Source organism: Xenopus laevis, chromosome 2L, assembly GCF_017654675.1.
Source record: "Xenopus laevis strain J_2021 chromosome 2L, Xenopus_laevis_v10.1, whole genome shotgun sequence".
In the NCBI taxonomy this organism is placed as follows: Eukaryota; Metazoa; Chordata; class Amphibia; order Anura; family Pipidae; genus Xenopus; species Xenopus laevis.
The window spans coordinates 38,544,174-38,561,298 of NC_054373.1; the positions used below are offsets into that span (position 1 = coordinate 38,544,174).

Sequence of the window (17,125 nt, forward strand, 5' to 3'; positions counted from 1 at the left end):
AGAAAAACAGGAGCAAAGTAGCACCTCACCTGCCCATTGTAAGGAGCGACTCTTTAGCATAGGAACAAAAAGAGTTGTATCTTGTCCCTTACCTGAGTATTCAATATAGACAGACTGGGGCGGTGGGACACCAGTAAAAAGCTAGGTGGGCCCAGCCGATGCAGACCCACTCCCCTCCAAAACCTAAGTCATTCCTCTGTAACCTCCCCCTGAACGTGGACACAGCTTAGAAGTATTAGGTATTGGGGCCACAGACACCCCAGTATGATGCTGCCCTCAAAGACCCTAAAAATAGTAACTTTCTATGGCATCTTACAGCTCCTCTGTCATTTGCAAGAACCCTCAGTAGGAGTATCTGTATGGCATCATACATAGAGTGCAATTTGATAATGACAGTTTGTAAATGAGCCTTTATAACTTAAATTGGGTGATTGATCTACTGTCAACCCACCAATGATTTCCTGATAAGTTACTACAGGTATGAGACCTGTCATCCAGAAAGTTCTAGACCTGGGGTTTCCAGGATAAGGGGTTTTCTTTCATTTGGATCTCTATACCATAAGTCGACTAAAAAATTATTTAAACATTAATTAAACCCAATAGGCTGGTTTTGCTTCCAATAATGATTAATTAGTTTGGATCAAGTACCAGGTACTGTTTTATTATTACAGAGAAAAAGGGAATCATTAATTTATTTGATTAAAATGGAGTATGGGAGATAACTTTCCCGTAATTGGGATAAAGGGTTTCTAGATAACAGACCCCATACTTGTATAGCATTGCTCGAACTGGTATGTTTAGCTTGGTTTGTTCCTATATCACATACTCAAGTTTAATGTTATTGTGTGTTGCCTGCTTCATTTTAGGAAACTCATGGCTCTTATTCCAGCTGTATTTTTCCTTCTCTGGGCCAGTACTGCATCACAAGCACATGGAAACAAACCCAACTTTGTATTGTTGATGGCGGATGATCTTGGAATCGGAGAAGTTGGTTGCTATGGAAATAACACTTTAAGGTAAATTGTTGATAAAATAATTGCAGTGAATTGCAGGGTTTTTTTTTTAAACTGTATTTGTTTGCTATGATTTATGGGATTTAGATGTGAAGAACAGGGAGGGGGTGAAGCCTGGTGACTGAATGATAATAGATTCAGATAATTTAGGACTTTGAGGAATACAGGGGAATCCAAATAAAGATGCATTCTGTCTATGGAGGATTTTTAGTTCTGTTGGTGGAGGAATACAGTATAACAGAGAGGGCACAGGGCAGTTGGGAAGAGGTACAGTATGTTTTGAAGCAGCTAAATCCCATATCATGAGACATAAATGGACTCCACATACGACACAGGGGAGTATTGACACTTGAATTGCCAGCAGCTCAATACAATGTCCTTTAATAAATGTGATTGTTTTTCAGGACTCCAAACATCGACAGACTGGCGAGGGAAGGAGTTAAACTTACACATCACATAGCGGCATCTTCTCTATGTACACCAAGCAGGGCAGCGTTTTTGACTGGACGATACCCTATCAGATCTGGTATTAAAATCTCAAATTCAATGAATATTTCAATAATTCAGGGGGTACAGGCAAGTTATTCATTTCTGGTTCTGTTAAAGCAGAAACCCCACAAGTAGAAACAATTCTTACCAGCAACATGCACATTGAATATGCACTCGTATAATTATTTATATCAATCCTGTAAAATATAAAAAAACACAGGTGTAGAATTGTCAGTGCGTTTGCTTCATCCTCTGCCCCATATACAATATTTGTGCCCTCTGAACTCTACACAAACACAATAAACTCCCAATGGATTTGGGAAATGATTTGCCAGAATGAGAGAGATAATAAGCATAGGTCCCATGCTGTTAGGGTTTCTGCCTTCAAATAGAATCTGATTCCATATGTAGTACAAGCGACCTGCCTTTTGTACAAATATATACATGTAGGATTGATCTAACTTTCTGACAGGGCCCAGGGGAAAATACTCTGCATTGGGTCCCATTATGTATAATACAGATTGCATCACTACAGCTGTCAGGGAATACTGGGAATTGTAGTTCACCCACAGCTGGAGGCTGCATGTTAAGTATTGCTTATGTTATTGAACAATTGCAGCCTCTTCACAGAGAAAAAGATAAATCTCAGAGGCCCATTTAATATTTTCTGAAAAGTACTGCGTCCAAATCCACAAGGATTTTTTTAGCTTATTTGTTAATACACTTTCCAGAACATTTTGTTTTCGGGGAAGAATCCCCAAACAAAACGTAAAAAATAACAAATCATATGAATTTTTTGGATTTTCCACTCAAAATCTCAGATTTTTTCTGATTTTAGCCTGAAAACCACGAAATCTTCGGATAATTGCACGAAACCCAGTGCAGATCAAAATATCTTTGGGACTTCTCCCATTGACTTATATGCAACCTCAGCAGATTATTTGGATTTTTTGGATTTGGACTTTTTCCATCCTCTGAGGGTATAATAAATCCCGAAAAAATTGTGTTTTATTCCCACTAAAAATTCGGATTCTATCATGAAAAAAAAACGTGATTTTTTTTTTTGGCATTCAGAGTTTAGTAAATAACCCCCTCTGTGTCACAATGGAGTTTCCTCGCTGACTAACAGCATGTTTGTGGTTCCCTGAATATATCAGGGCCGGAATCCTCTCTAAAGCCACAGTCCTTCCTAAGGCTAATGCCACACTGGGCTGAAACTAACTGCCTGCACCCAGATCCATCGCATCGGCTTGGGTGCAGGCACACATGATGGACTTTTTCCAACAGCCATTGAGACTAACTTGGCTTGATCTGTTTATACTTTACAGTAATTCATTTTATTTGTTTTTGGAAGTCACTGCAACGTCTAGAATATGGGGTCAATCCATAATAAAGGGCAGTTCCAGCACCTACAGCAATATGGACCCAGTTTTTTTGTCAGGCAGTTTGGCTGATTTACACCATACTTCTTAACTGGCACTTTGGGTAGCCAGTTGTGACCGATCATACAAGCGGATTGCAAATGGTCTTTCCAGACTTACATTTCGGCTGCTTTCTCATTGGATAAATGGCACATCAACAATGTTAGCGAAAAGCAAATTGCTATGTCATCCTCCAGCCTGATACTCCCTCTCTTGGGCCCCCCACCAGAAGGGGTCTAGAAAATGCTGTATCCTACTGCAGTATCAGACAGGGCACTTTTGTGGGGCGCAAGACTGCCCTTATTAGCTGGTCTCAATATCTCTCACCTCTATGCCTAACAACAGCTAGTGCTGTGCTACTTTACAGATATTGGCTTGCCCCTTTCCATCTGCTCCTTGGCTTGTAACTGAGACAGTTGTTTTAAACCCTGACAGCACTGTCTGATATTCAACTGCCCAAAAGAGTCCTGACCTCTTTCTTCATAACCCTATATGCCCACCACAACCCCTGCGTCCCCCAACTTTAGGTTTTTCTCCGTGCCTTGAACTGTCCAAAGGGAAATCCTAACAAGAGAGAACACTACCATCTAGTGGCAGAAAATAGGTTACTACAATAACAACATATACAGATTATATAATATAATAAGAGCTTTTAATATTACACACAGATGATCTCCCCATCACAGGGGAATGCAGGAAGGAACACCGCCCAATCTATTCTATAAGTTCGTACTCATTTGAGTGCAGGCAAGTGGAAGGTAACGGGATCTAATGTAGTACATGTACGGGAACTGTTATCCAGAATGCTTGGGACCTAGGGTTTTCAGGATAAGTGAGCCTACCATAATTTGGATGCTTTAAGTCTACCAAAAAAATCATTTTACAATAAATTAAACACAATAGGCTGCTTTGGCTTCCAATAAGGATTAATTATATCTTACTTGTGATCAAGTACAAAGTGCTGTTTTATTATTGGAGAGAAAAAGGAAATCATTTCTAAAAATTGTAATTATCTCATTAAAATGGAGTTTATGGGAGATGGCCTTCCCATAATTCAGAGCTTTTGGAATAACGGGTTTCTGGGTAACGGATCCCATAGCTGTACTTCAAGTTTGGCATCTGTGTAACATTCTCCAGTAGCATGTTTCTGCATGTTGATTGTCTCCAATGCTTCCCATAACCTTTAAAGCGCAAATAAAAGCATGAGTGCTTTGGGATACACCTCAGTTTCCCTTTAGAAAAGGTATTTAACAAGATATTCTGCAAAATACAAAACAGACTAAAACACTACATAATTAGGTGAACACAAACATAGAGATAACATCTATTGTTATGTTACCGTACACACTGTATACAGCATTGGGCAACCGGTGGGACATTATTCCTGGTGCAAGATTTCCCAGCTGTCATTCCGTGAGTTAAATACAGTCAGTGATACAATACTCCGACCAGGGCTGTCAAACCCACCGTGTAAAGTGCAGCTGTTGTGCTGCTCGGAATCCTGTTACACGGACAGCTGAAATAACATCATAACATTATTATTACTATTTTTTCACTTGAGGGAGAAGATTGATTTGTGGCGTTATATACAAAGTGTGGGGAGGAGAGGAATTTACAACAAAAATGCAGACAAAAACAAGTTGAAAATTTTGGTACTGGGTCTAGCGGTGCTGAGTGGCACATTTTCCCTTATGTAAATTGTACCAGCTAAATAGACAGTGCTTGGGACCCCATGTGCATAAGAGTTTGTTGGGAATGTATGGAAAAGTCACCCGCCTCCGAAGTGTTAGCGATATCTCTGTATAGTTGTTGAAGCAGCCGTATTGTTCAGAGCCCCGGATTTATATTTCCGGCACCTCTAGGCTGGCCGCTGTGTGTCTGTCTGCCCCCCTGCCCACCCCAGGTGTGTAAGTAAATGAGAATTTTTTTGTGCATCCAGACCTCAGTGCTTTAGGAAGAAGATGCGGCTGGGGGGCATGCCACCCCTGATATCCTGCCATCCTAGGTCCGGGTTCTTTGTGGCCTTGCCACAAATCCAGGCCTGATTGTTCATGCCAATCTCCAGGGCAATGAGGTTATAGTGCTTTGCCACCTCTACAACTGCAAAAGATCAATTTGTTGGTCCAAATAAACCAATAAATTGATATTCTGCTGCCACTTTTATGCATGGCCAAAAGTATGTGGATGCCCAGAGTCGGGCCAGACGTCCTAGGCAACCTGGCCAGTTGCAGCACCGGCTGGGCTTGCATATGCGCGAATTGGTGCTCATGCGCAGAAGTGCAAATAGACTGGGAAATAGCACAGACAGTCTGGGAGAGAGGGGACCGGACATGGGGTAGGAAGCATAGAAGGTATGTGCCTGGCGCCCTCCCCAGCTTTGCGCCCTAGGCATGTTCCTACCCCAAGTTCCCGCCCTGTGGATGCCCCATATAAAAAATTGGAATCAGTCATTTAAATCATACCTGTCATCAGGGCCGCCATTAAAGATCACAGGGCCCGGTACAAAAATGTTCTGAATCCCGCCCACCACAGATCCCGCACACCTTACACCACAATTAAAAGACCACACAGACATCAGTGCTAAAACGGTACCTTCTGTGTCCCCCTGATGGTGGCCCTGCCTGTCACTGCCAACACAGATACCATTGCATGATTCAAGGGTAGTTTTGAGAATTCTATGTTTATCTGCAACAACACCTTATTGGAAGCCCCATCCTGGAGTGTAAGAACTTGATAGACCTGCAGCAGCACTGTCTTGCAATGCCCATGTGAACCACCTTTATGCATCGCCAAAAGTATGTGAACACCCATATAATAAAATGGAATTGACCATACACACTATTGCCAATGCAGGTGCCAGTGCATCTTTCCAGGGTGGTTTTGAGAATTCAGTGTTTCCTACTCTGCAACGACACTTAGGGGAGGCCTATCTTGGAGTGGAAGAACTAGACAGACTTGTGGCAGCGAATTCAGATGTGAGCTTGATCCCTAGGAAGGAAATTCCACCAGCAAGGTTCCAATATCTAGTGGAAATTCTTCCCCAGAAGGATAGTGGATTTTTTTAGCAGCAAAGACACAACCAGCTTCTTATTAATATTTACATGTTGGACAGGCAACGGTCCACACGCTTTTAACCATACAGCAGAGTCAGACTGAGCCGGCGGGACACCAGGGAAAAACCCAGTGGCCCCCAGGCCTCATGGACCCCACCAACCCAGTCCGATCACCACCTGCCCTCTGCCATCACTCCACCATCACTCCACAGCTGCCCTCGGTGGGTAGGGGCAATGTTCTGTTCGGTGTCTATGGAAATCATTTAGAGTTATATCTTGTATTTTGTATGTTCCCTTTGCGTAGGAATGACTGGACACGATGGAGGATATTTAGTTCTGATGTGGTCCGCTGTGTCTGGGGGCCTCCCAACAAATGAAACAACGTTTGCCAAAATACTGCAGGAGCAAGGCTACACAACTGGGATCATAGGTTTGTTTTCAATTGATACAAGTTATATACTGTATATCATAATTAATTATATATGAATTTACTGGTACATACTGTTTGTTTGCTTGTGTTTTTCTATATTTGTATTTCCTATAGTCTCTAGGAGATGTAAATAAGTTAAAGGGAGTGTTCACCCTTCAGTTAACTTTTAATATGATATATGTAGAGAGAGATATTCGGAGACAACTTGCAATTGGTGTTCATTTTTTATTATTTGTGGTTTTTGAGTTATTTAGCTTTTTATTTGGCAGCTCTCCAGCTTGCAATTTTAGAAATCTTGTTGCTAGGGTTCAAATTACCCTAGTAACCATGCATTACTTTGAGACTGGAATATGCATAGGAGAGGGTCTGAATTGAAATGTGAGTAATAAAATATAGCAAAAAACATTTGTAGGGTTACAGTACATTTTTTAGAAGGGGAAATATTTAGAAGCTGGAAAGATTTACAAGAAGTAGGTAAATAGTTCAACAACTATAACAAAAATAAACAGTAAAGATCAAATGAAAAATTACTTTAAATTGGCCATTCTATAACCACCCCTTTAACTTCCCATTCTGTGCAGGAAGCCCCATGGTGGGAACATGTGCCATGTGTGTGGAAGGTGCTCCAGTTGGTCAAGGGTGTTATAGGTATTTTCTAGTTCCATATTTTCTAGTTCCATAGTCTAAATGGAGAGTATTTCTCAATGGACTCCACTATAAGCTGAAGGGCCTGAAGAAAAGTGTAGAACAGTAACCTTAGTAAAAGTTGGGGAACAGGAACCCCATGAACAAGGCTTTAGAAAGTAACAATCCAGCTCCTGTAAAAATTTTGAGACCTACTGAGATTCAATCGCCTATGGATCAAATATTGTGAGTTTGGTCTTTCATGCTAGTGTACAGTGAATGTAATTAAATGTCTTGATGAAGAAGCAGTTGATTTTGTAGCAAGAAACCCATGTCATTTTCAAGCAGGTATTTCAAAGAAACAATGAACAAGTAAAGATTTGCAATGCAACAAACTGTGTAGGGAGCAGTATTCCATCATAAATAGGGATGTCGCGGACTGTTCGCCCGCGAACTAGTTCGCGCGAACATCGGGTGTTCGTGTCCGCCGAATGTTCGCGAACGTCGCGCGACGTTCGCCAATTTGGGTTCGCCTTAGCTGGCGCTTATTTTTGCCCTCTCACCCCAGACCAGCAGATACATGGCAGCCAATCAGGAAGCTCTCCCTCCTGGACCACCCCCACACCCCCTGGACCACTCCCCTTCCATATATAAACTGAAGCCCTGCAGCGTTTTTTCATTCTGCCTGTGTGTGCTTGGAAGAGCTAGTGTAGGGAGAGAGCTGCTAGTGATTTCACTGATTTGAGGGACAGTTGATAGTAAGTTTGCTGGCTAGTAATCTACTTGATACTGCTCTGTATTGGAGGGACAGAAGTCTGCAGGGATTTGAGGGACATTTTAGGTTAGGTAGCTTTGCTGGCTAGTAATCTACCTTCTACTGCAGTGCTCTGTATGTAGCTGCTGTGGGCACTGCTGCTGATCTCTCATCTGCTGACTGCTGCCTGTAACCCAATAGTCCTTGTAAGGACTGCTTTTATTTTCTTTTTTGTTTTTTTACTTTGCTACTATAAGAGCCCAGTGCTATTAGTCTAGCTGTGTTGGGGAGTGGGACTGGTGTGCTGCTCCTAGTAGTTCAGCACCAACCAGAGTAATTTTTTTTTTTAATATATATATATATTTTTTTATTTTACTTATCTCACTGTTCTTTAACGTGTCCAGTGCTGTTTGCTGTTCTTCATAGTAGTGCACCAATAGTAGTGCACTTGCAGGCATTATTTGCCCAGTGTGTTCTTCAAACAACTGCCAGCTAGCTGTGTGAGATTGTTCACATTCTGTCTAAATATCAATAATAATACCGTCTCCAGAAACACCACCTGAGTGACGTTTTTCAAGCAGCAATAATATATTCCGTATCCACTGCTGTAGTGTATACGTTGACCTTGCAGGCATTGTTTCAATTTGTTTGCCCAGTGTGTTCTTCATTTTCAAACAACTGCCAGCTAGCTGTGTGAGCTTGTTCACATTCTGTCTAAATATCAATAATAATACCGTCTCCAGAAACACCACCTGAGTGACGTTTTTCAAGCAGCAATAATATATTCCGTATCCATTGCTGTAGTGTATACGTTGACCTTGCAGGCATTGTTTCAATTTGTTTGCCCAGTGTGTTCTTCATTTTCAAACAACTGCCACCTAGCTGTGTGAGCTTGTTCACATTCTGTCTAAATATCAATAATAATACCGTCTCCAGAAACACCACCTGAGTGACGTTTTTCAAACAGCAATAATATATTCCGTATCCACTGCTGTAGTGTATACGTTGACCTTGCAGGCATTGTTTGCCCAGTGTGTTCTTCAAACAACTGCCACCTAGCTGTGTGAGCTTGTTCACATTCTGTCTAAATATCAATAATAATACCGTCTCCAGAAACACCACCTGAGTGACGTTTTTCAAGCAGCAATAATATATTCCGTATCCACTGCTGTAGTGTATACGTTGACCTTGCAGGCATTGTTTGCCCAGTGTGTTCTTCAAACAACTGCCACCTAGCTGTGTGAGCTTGTTCACATTCTGTCTAAATATCAATAATAATACCGTCTCCAGAAACACCACCTGAGTGACGTTTTTCAAGCAGCAATAATATATTCCGTATCCACTACTGTATACGTTGCCCTTGCAGGCATTGTTGCCCAGTCTTTAACCAAGTGCCACCTAGCTGTGTGAGCTTTTTCACATTCCGTGTCCAGAAACATCACCTGAGTGACGTAGTGTGATTTCTGCCCTTTACAGCACAAAACGCAGCGCTGTGTCAACAATGTATTTTTCAGAAACATTTTTGCCCTTGATCCCCCTCTGGCATGCCACTGTCCAGGTCGTTGCACCCTTTAAACAACTTTAAAATCATTTTTCTGGCCAGAAATGTCTTTTCTAGCTTTTAAAATTCGCCTTCCCATTGAAGTCTATGGGGTTCACGACGTTCGCGAACCGTTCGCATTTTTGTCCGGAAGTTCGCGAACATGTTCGCGAACATTTTTTCCGACGTTCGCTACATCCCTAATCATAAAAGGCAAACAATTTATTGGTTTATTTTATTTTTTTGTAAATTAGTATTCTGTTTGTCTTTTATTACATATCGTCAGAGTATCGTCTTCTTCTTCTCTTTCCAGCTTTCAAATGGGAGTCACTTAAAAACAAATGCTCCATAAGGCTATGCATTTATTGTTATTGTAACTTTTTATTAATTGTCTTTGTATTCACACCAAACCAAATTGCAAATTGTCTCAGAATATCACTCTCTACATCATATTAAAAGTTCATCTAAAGATGAGCAACTAACTTTAAAAACATGGTGCTTTCAGATTTCAAAAAAGTGAATGTCCTTTTATTTTCTGTAAGTACAAATATACTCAAATATCAGGAAATGTTTGTATTGTGGTGCACATATTGTTTCACTGAAGACAAAGTGGAAGATCTCTATCGTGAGTAACCTATGCTCATGAATTCTATGTTGATTCTCAAGTGATATAAAATCTAAACCTACTTGTAGTTATGGTATACATACATAGTAATGGTTTAAAAAAGACACAGATCCATCAAGTGCAACCTTAAAGGGATACTGTCATGGGCGAAAACAATTTTTTCCAGCTGCCCCTGGTCATGTGACTTGTGCCTGCAGTTTAGGAGAGAAATGCTTTCTGGCAGGCTGCTGTTTTTCCTTCTCAATGTAACTGAATGTGTCTCAGTGAGACTTGGGTTTTTACTATTGAGTGCTGTACTTAGTTCTATCAGACAGCTGTTATCTTGTGTTATGGAGCTGTTATCTGGTTCCCTTCCTATTGTTCTGTTGTTAGACTGCTGGGGGGGAAAGGGAGGGGGGTGATATCACTCCAACTTGCAGTAAAGAGTGATTTATCAGAGCACAAGTCACATGACTTGGGGCAGCTGGGAAATTGACAATATGTCTAGCCCCATGTCAGATTTCAAAATTGAATATAAAAAAATCTGTTTGCTCTTTTGAGAAATGGATTTCAGTGCAGAATTCTGCTGGAGCAGCACTATTAACTGATTCATTTTGAAAAAATATATTTTCCCCATGACAGTCTATATATATATATAACCGGCCTAACTTCCAGATGATCCAAAGAAAGGCAAAAAAAACCCAATTTGAGGCCGCCAATTTGCCTCAGAGGGGGAACAAATTCCTTTGTGACTCCAAAATGGTATATATTCCATTCGACTGGCCTAACTTTCAGTATCCCTCAAAGCAATGCACTTGACCCTGTTAGACTTCTTACTCAATCGCGGGCCCCCATACAACTGCAAAAACTGCAGAAAAAACATTGCTCTAGTGGCTTTATAGTTTTTTGTCAATATTGGACGCTAATTGTTTATTTTTTTGATCAGGAAAATGGCACCTTGGAGTCAACTGTAGATCCAGGGATGACTTTTGCCATCATCCACTCAACCATGGCTTTGATTATTATTATGGCCTACTCTATACACTGATCAATGACTGCCAAGCCTCCATGCCAAGTGAGATCCATGTGGCCTTTCGGGCACAACTGCTATTTTATGCGCAGCTATTTGCCGTGACACTGCTCACTGCTATGGTTACTAAGCGAATGGGATTTATTACAGTTTCCTGGAAAGTTCTTGTCATTTTTGCCTCCGTCGGTATTATATACTTTGCCTACTGGTATGTGGCCTATGAGTTCTTAAGGTACTGGAACTGCTTCTTGATGAGGGACTTTGAAATCACTGAACAGCCAATGGACCTGGAAACAACAGCTGGGAAGATGGTTAATGAAGCAAAGTCCTTTATCAGAAGGTAAAACAACATTGACAGATGACCATGTGATTTGTGTAAATTGATTAAAAAAAATCTTTTTATGTCTTCTTGTGTTTATCATCGAGCTTTTATATCTGTGCCGGAGGCAACGGGAGACTAAACAACATGCCCAAGTGCAGGAATATATAACACAGAACTGAATTAGAGTTCACTCTGGTGATTGATGGGGCCATTGAGATATGGTCTTTAATGCAAACAAACATTTAAAGGGCTATAGCACACATGTCATTGTCATTGCCGTCAGAGCAAACCATGGTGGTAAAACCAGTCTCTCATTTTAGTGGTTTTAGAGGTTTTTGAAAACTATTAAAAGATCCAAACTGAAAAAGCATAAATGGGAAAAGTCGGGAAAACCGTGACCTTTTCGACTTGTCGCACAATAACTACGACTTTTTTTGTAAACCCACTTATCAAAGAAAGAATTTCCAGTTGTAAAAGGGACAGCTGCCATTGACTTCTGCATGATAGCTGGAGAATTTTCGGAATAGGAATTGTTGCATAATAAATAACGGAAAACTTGTTTTTTTTTCTCACAACTTTGTTGGATTTTTGTCATCAAAAAGCCTGATCTGAAAAAAGTCGAGGTTTAATAAATTGCTCGTTAATCACTGAAACTGAAAGGTAGGCACCACTCAAAAATAGCAAAACCACCAGTTACTTATATATATATGATATATATATATATATATATATGATATATATGATATATATATATATATATATATATATATATATATATATATATATATATCTTAAATGAACCAGTGCCCAAAGGTTCAAAGAAAGACAAGCAAAAATAATTAAATATAGTGTAGTATTTCTCTAAAATATGGGAAGTGCACAGTAAAGAAAAACCGAGGCTGTGTATAGGGATTCCCCGTTGGAGAGAGAATTGTTGGCCTTACATCTTCACATTTTTTGTGGAGTAACACATAAAAAAAGACAACCCAATGCCCTGGCTTCCCCATTCAGCAGTTTGTATATATCGGTTTGCTAGTGTTCTCCCATTGTCACAACGTGCTTGGTGATGTGGGCACCTTCTGGTCTTCACGGCCTCAATAGTTTTGTCTTTGGCGATTTTGGCCAATAGCACTATTGCTTAGTTAATCTACAAAATTGTGAGTGTATTTTGACGTTTTTCTGAGATTTTATTAAGACACAGACACCCATCCAAATCCCTTCAGTTTTTTTATCTTCTCTCTAAAAGATTGAATTATCTTGTATCCATGGGCACCTAATGGTTTGGGTGCAGTCATAACCCCTGTAGCAACGTCCCTATAAAAATACTATTGTCTGACCCATGTATTTTATCTATCGTGTTACTTTTAGGAACAAAGAGGGTCCTTTTCTATTATTTGTATCTTTCCTGCAAATCCACTCTCCTCATTTTACTACTGAGAAGTTCAGAGGGAAGAGTAAGCATGGACTTTATGGGGATAACATTGAAGAAATGGACTGGATGATTGGTAAGATACAGTAGTAACTGCAGTTTTACACGCCAACAAAATATTCAGGCAAGTACAGGTATAGGAACCATTATCCAGAAACCTATTATCCAGAAAGCTCTGAAGAATGGGAAGACCATCTCCCATAGACTCCATTTTAATCGAATAATTATTTTTTTGTTTAATGATTTCTTTTTCTCTGTAATAATAAAACAGCACCTTGTACTTGATCCCAACTTAGATATAATTAGCCCTTATTGGAAGTAAAACCAGCCTATTGGGTTTATTTAAAATGTACATGATTTTCTAGTAGACTTAAGGAATGAAGAACCAAATTACAGAAAGATCCACTATCCTGAAAACCCAGAGCATTCTGAATAACAGGTCCCATACCTGTACTTTGGCTCCTGAAAATAGACAATGGGTGTGTTTTAGGGACCTTAGATGATAAGCTCTGCTGGGATAGAGATTTGAATCTTATTTGAATAATCAGAATTGACTGGGGGCACCTGGGAATTAGGCACAGAAACAGCCATTTGTACATTTTAATTAGCAAAATCAAGGCTAAAACAAAAGGCAGAAGAGTGGGTATAGAAGAGGTGGTATAGCTCATATGTTTTCCTTTTTATAAAGTAAGAAACAGTAGTTTGTTTATAGCAACTTTTCTTGACCTAATTATTTTGCAAAAAGCTTAAATTAGTTATTCTAAGGTTCTCTTGGCATCAGATGATTCCTTGTGGTTCCACTGTGGATGACTATAGCTGATCTTGAAACCTTTCCAGTTCTTCAAGGAATGCTTTATAAAAATATAATCATGAGATTGTTTTGTGTAATTTCAGGGGAAATAATTGGTGCTATAGATGAAGAAGGTTTGGGGAACAATACACTTACTTATTTTACTTCCGATCATGGAGCATATTTAGAAGGCTTGCATCCAGCAGGCAGAGGCTTTAATGGAATTTATAGAGGTAAGATCTGGACATATGAAAACTTTGCAGCTATATCTATTTTGGTACCATATATATATATATATATATATATATATATATATATCAGTAAATGGGCAAACTAGGGTTGTTCATACAATGTTTGGCATACACTGTACTAAAACTGTGTCTACATTAAATAAATGCCATTCAAGCATCTGCGGTCAATATATGTAGTCTCTAATTATAGTGATTTGTTTTGAACCCTGTTCTGTAGGGGGGAAAGGCATCGGAGGTTTAGAGGGAGCAATACGGGTACCAGGTATATTTCGATGGCCGGGTGTTTTCCCTGCAAATACCATTATTGATGAGCCTACAAACCTCATGGATATATACGCCACAGTGATCAAACTTGGAGGAGGCAAGTTACCAGAAGACAGGTATGTTCATGATAAATAATATACAGTATATGTTACATATTTCACCTGGATGGAGCTTGTTTGTAACCTTTTTTGTAAAAAATAAAAACTAACCTGGCTGCAAGCAGTGTATTGTCAATGTCAAATCTGTATTTGACACAATGCATTTTAGTGAGAATTACACCAGTTCACCATTTCATTTTTAGTATGATGTAGAGAGTGCTGTTCCGAGAAAATTTGCAAATGGGTTTACTGTGGTTTTTGAATTATTCAACTAGTCTCCAGTTTGGAATTTAGCAGCACTGGTGGTTATGGTCCAATTTGCCCTAGCAACCAGCTAGCGCTTTGAATGAGAGAGTGGAATACCAATAGGAGAAGTTCTGAATAAAAAGAGAAGTCATTAAAAGTAAAAATAACAATAAAATTGTAGCCTTGCACTGCAATAGATTTTTGGTTGCTGGGGTCAGCGACCACCATTTGAAAGCTGGAAAGAGCAAGTTCAAAACAATAGAGACCAGTTGAAAAGTTGCTAAGAATTGGCCATATTATAACGTACTAAAATTTAAGTTAAAGGTGATTTACCCCTTTCAGGACTACCAGGACTTAGGAGCAGCATCCTGTAAGTGCCCATGAAAAAGCACTATGGTTATGGAGCCCATCCTATGCAAGAAGTCTTCTGATAAGACCAGTGGTGTAACTACAGTGTTCTGGGCCCCCCTTCAAAAAATCTTTGGAGGAGCCTGCTGCACTGCGATCCCCTACGTCCTCCTGCACGCCCGCGCCCTGCCCCGTATCTGCCCATTCCCCGCCCTGTATCTGCCTACTCCCCTACCCATGCCTGTCCATTCCCCACCCCATGCCCACCTACTTCCCAGTCCACACTGGAGTTTCCCAGCTGCCTGCTTCCCCCCCTCTCCCCAACCCATGCCCGCCTACTTCCTGCCCCACACCGGAGTCTCCTGGCCGCCTCCTCCCCCCCTCCCCACAGCAAGTAAGAGAGCGGCTGGTAGGGGTATTCTTTTCATCTATATTCCCCTGGTCTGCACACAATTGCAGGGTCTGCTTCCTCTATAGTTACGCCACTGCATAAAACTACTTTGTGCTTATGTAAGTTTTGTACAAACAAAATAAAAAAAATATTTGAGAATTCAGTCATTTCTAGCAGAAGCGAAGATAAAAGCAAACAAGGTGGGCCTTTAACCTTTTTTTTTTTTTGTTGTTTTTATCTTTACCTCTAAAATTCTAATCTCATCAAACAAACTGCAGTTTTAGGTCAATCTAATCACTAACCTTGGACTCCAGGCAACCAACTTTTAGGTTCTAATATATTCCATGCACAACCTAGGCCTGTGCATGCATATGGCAAATCAGTGTTGGATGCCTAAAAAAATGGCAGCCCTGGTGCAATTGCCTTTTCTTGTCCTTTACATACAGTAAACTGCATGTACTTGGTAGGGAATCCCTGCTTTTGGGTGTATTGCACTTTTTTGTACACTAGGTTAATAATTGGCTATAATTAACTAATCTGAGAGCATACATTGTATGGAATCTAACTTTCATAACTGCAATTAAAAATATCACCAAACTGAGTTAAAACCCTTGGATTTTTTCTTAGAAAGTATGGTGGGGTCAGTGTTATGCTCCATTTAAAGGTGTTTTAACCCTAGTTAAACTGTGCCTCGTTCTAGCCCATTAAAGTAGGTGACCCAAACTTTACAGATGCAAGAATATTCACCATTGAGAATACTCATGCAGAGAATTGTGCCCATTTTGGCTGCACAAGATTAAATAACAATTACATTCACGTATGACCTTGAAACCATATTCGATATATATTGTTATAGAATTAAATTTGCTTTCATTATGCATATTTTTTATATTTTGATTAACAACCCTTTTACTGTCGTATGACTAGACAACTGAATGCAAGAAGTATAAATTGATTTGAATTGACAATGCAGCAAATTTCTAACACTGTATCCAAAGTCTTTGCCAAATCCAAGTACAGCATATATACATGTAATAAAGTAATCAAAGGTACAAAGATTGCATTAGGTGCAGTAACCCATGGCCACTCCTAGTGTAATACGTACATAGAAGTAATTATCATATGAAACACATTCTTGGCAGGAGCATTCTACTGAGGGTTTGTTTTATGTGATAAGCACTTATAGATCTATATAATTTTGGGAACCATTTTAGCACTTTTGTGTTATTTATTCTATAATGAAGAAGGGGTACATGGTTTACATATTTAGCATGAACTAATTTAGTCATTTTCATCATATTAGGATAATTGACGGCAAAGATCTGATGCCTCTGCTGCAAGGAGTCGATTCTGTGTCATCTCATGACTTCATGTTTCATTACTGCACTGACCAACTGCATTCTGTCCGATGGTATCAAAAGAGCAGTAAGTATGTTTCATTGTAGTGGATGTTTCATACATCACAATGGTAAAGTATGCAATGTATATCTTGTTTTACAATTAATTTGTACATAACTGACAGACTATGTAGAGGGGGATATAGCGGACATTCCAGAGGATATAGAGCGAAGCAAGATCCTATGTACAAGTTATTCTGAATTGAGAAAGCCAGTTGGATGACTGGTGAAACGTCTTCAAGAAAAACACAACAAATCCAGTTGATTTGACTTATTTATATAGATATACCATGACCTGGATGAATGAGAATCTTCACAAACATAATTCACCAATAAGAAAAAAAAACTATTTTGTAACTGTGGCTTCATTATATTACAGTGTCATTAAACATGGGGAGAGAGGACATACTTGCTGGGTGCTAGAAAAGCTATTTCATGCTTTCAACTCCAGTTGCAGGAACAAAGAATGTAGAGCCAGATTTACATCGATTTGACAGTATTCTAATTGGACAATTATTTGCATATTAATTAATTTGCTGGCTCATATAAGAACAGGGGAGTTATACTACCACTAGGCCACAGGTGACACCTTACATTGAATACTGCATTCAGTTTTGAAGGCCAGCTCTGC

General features: G+C 39.8%; 1 protein-coding gene across 5 annotated transcripts in view; it reads left to right on the forward strand.

The window, feature by feature from the left end:
- The window catches only part of arsh.L (arylsulfatase family member H L homeolog), a 30,649-nt gene that overhangs the window by 12,411 nt on the left and 1,113 nt on the right, over window positions 1-17,125 (forward strand). For all 5 annotated transcript variants that reach the window (XM_041581012.1, XM_041581009.1, XM_041581011.1 and 2 more), the window contains 8 exon segments: window positions 867-1,016; window positions 1,418-1,539; window positions 6,281-6,406; window positions 10,875-11,298; window positions 12,649-12,785; window positions 13,604-13,732; window positions 13,968-14,130; window positions 16,401-16,522. In XM_041581012.1, coding sequence (XP_041436946.1) covers window positions 874-1,016; window positions 1,418-1,539; window positions 6,281-6,406; window positions 10,875-11,298; window positions 12,649-12,785; window positions 13,604-13,732; window positions 13,968-14,130; window positions 16,401-16,522 — 1,366 coding nt within the window. In that variant the 5' untranslated portion in view covers window positions 867-873.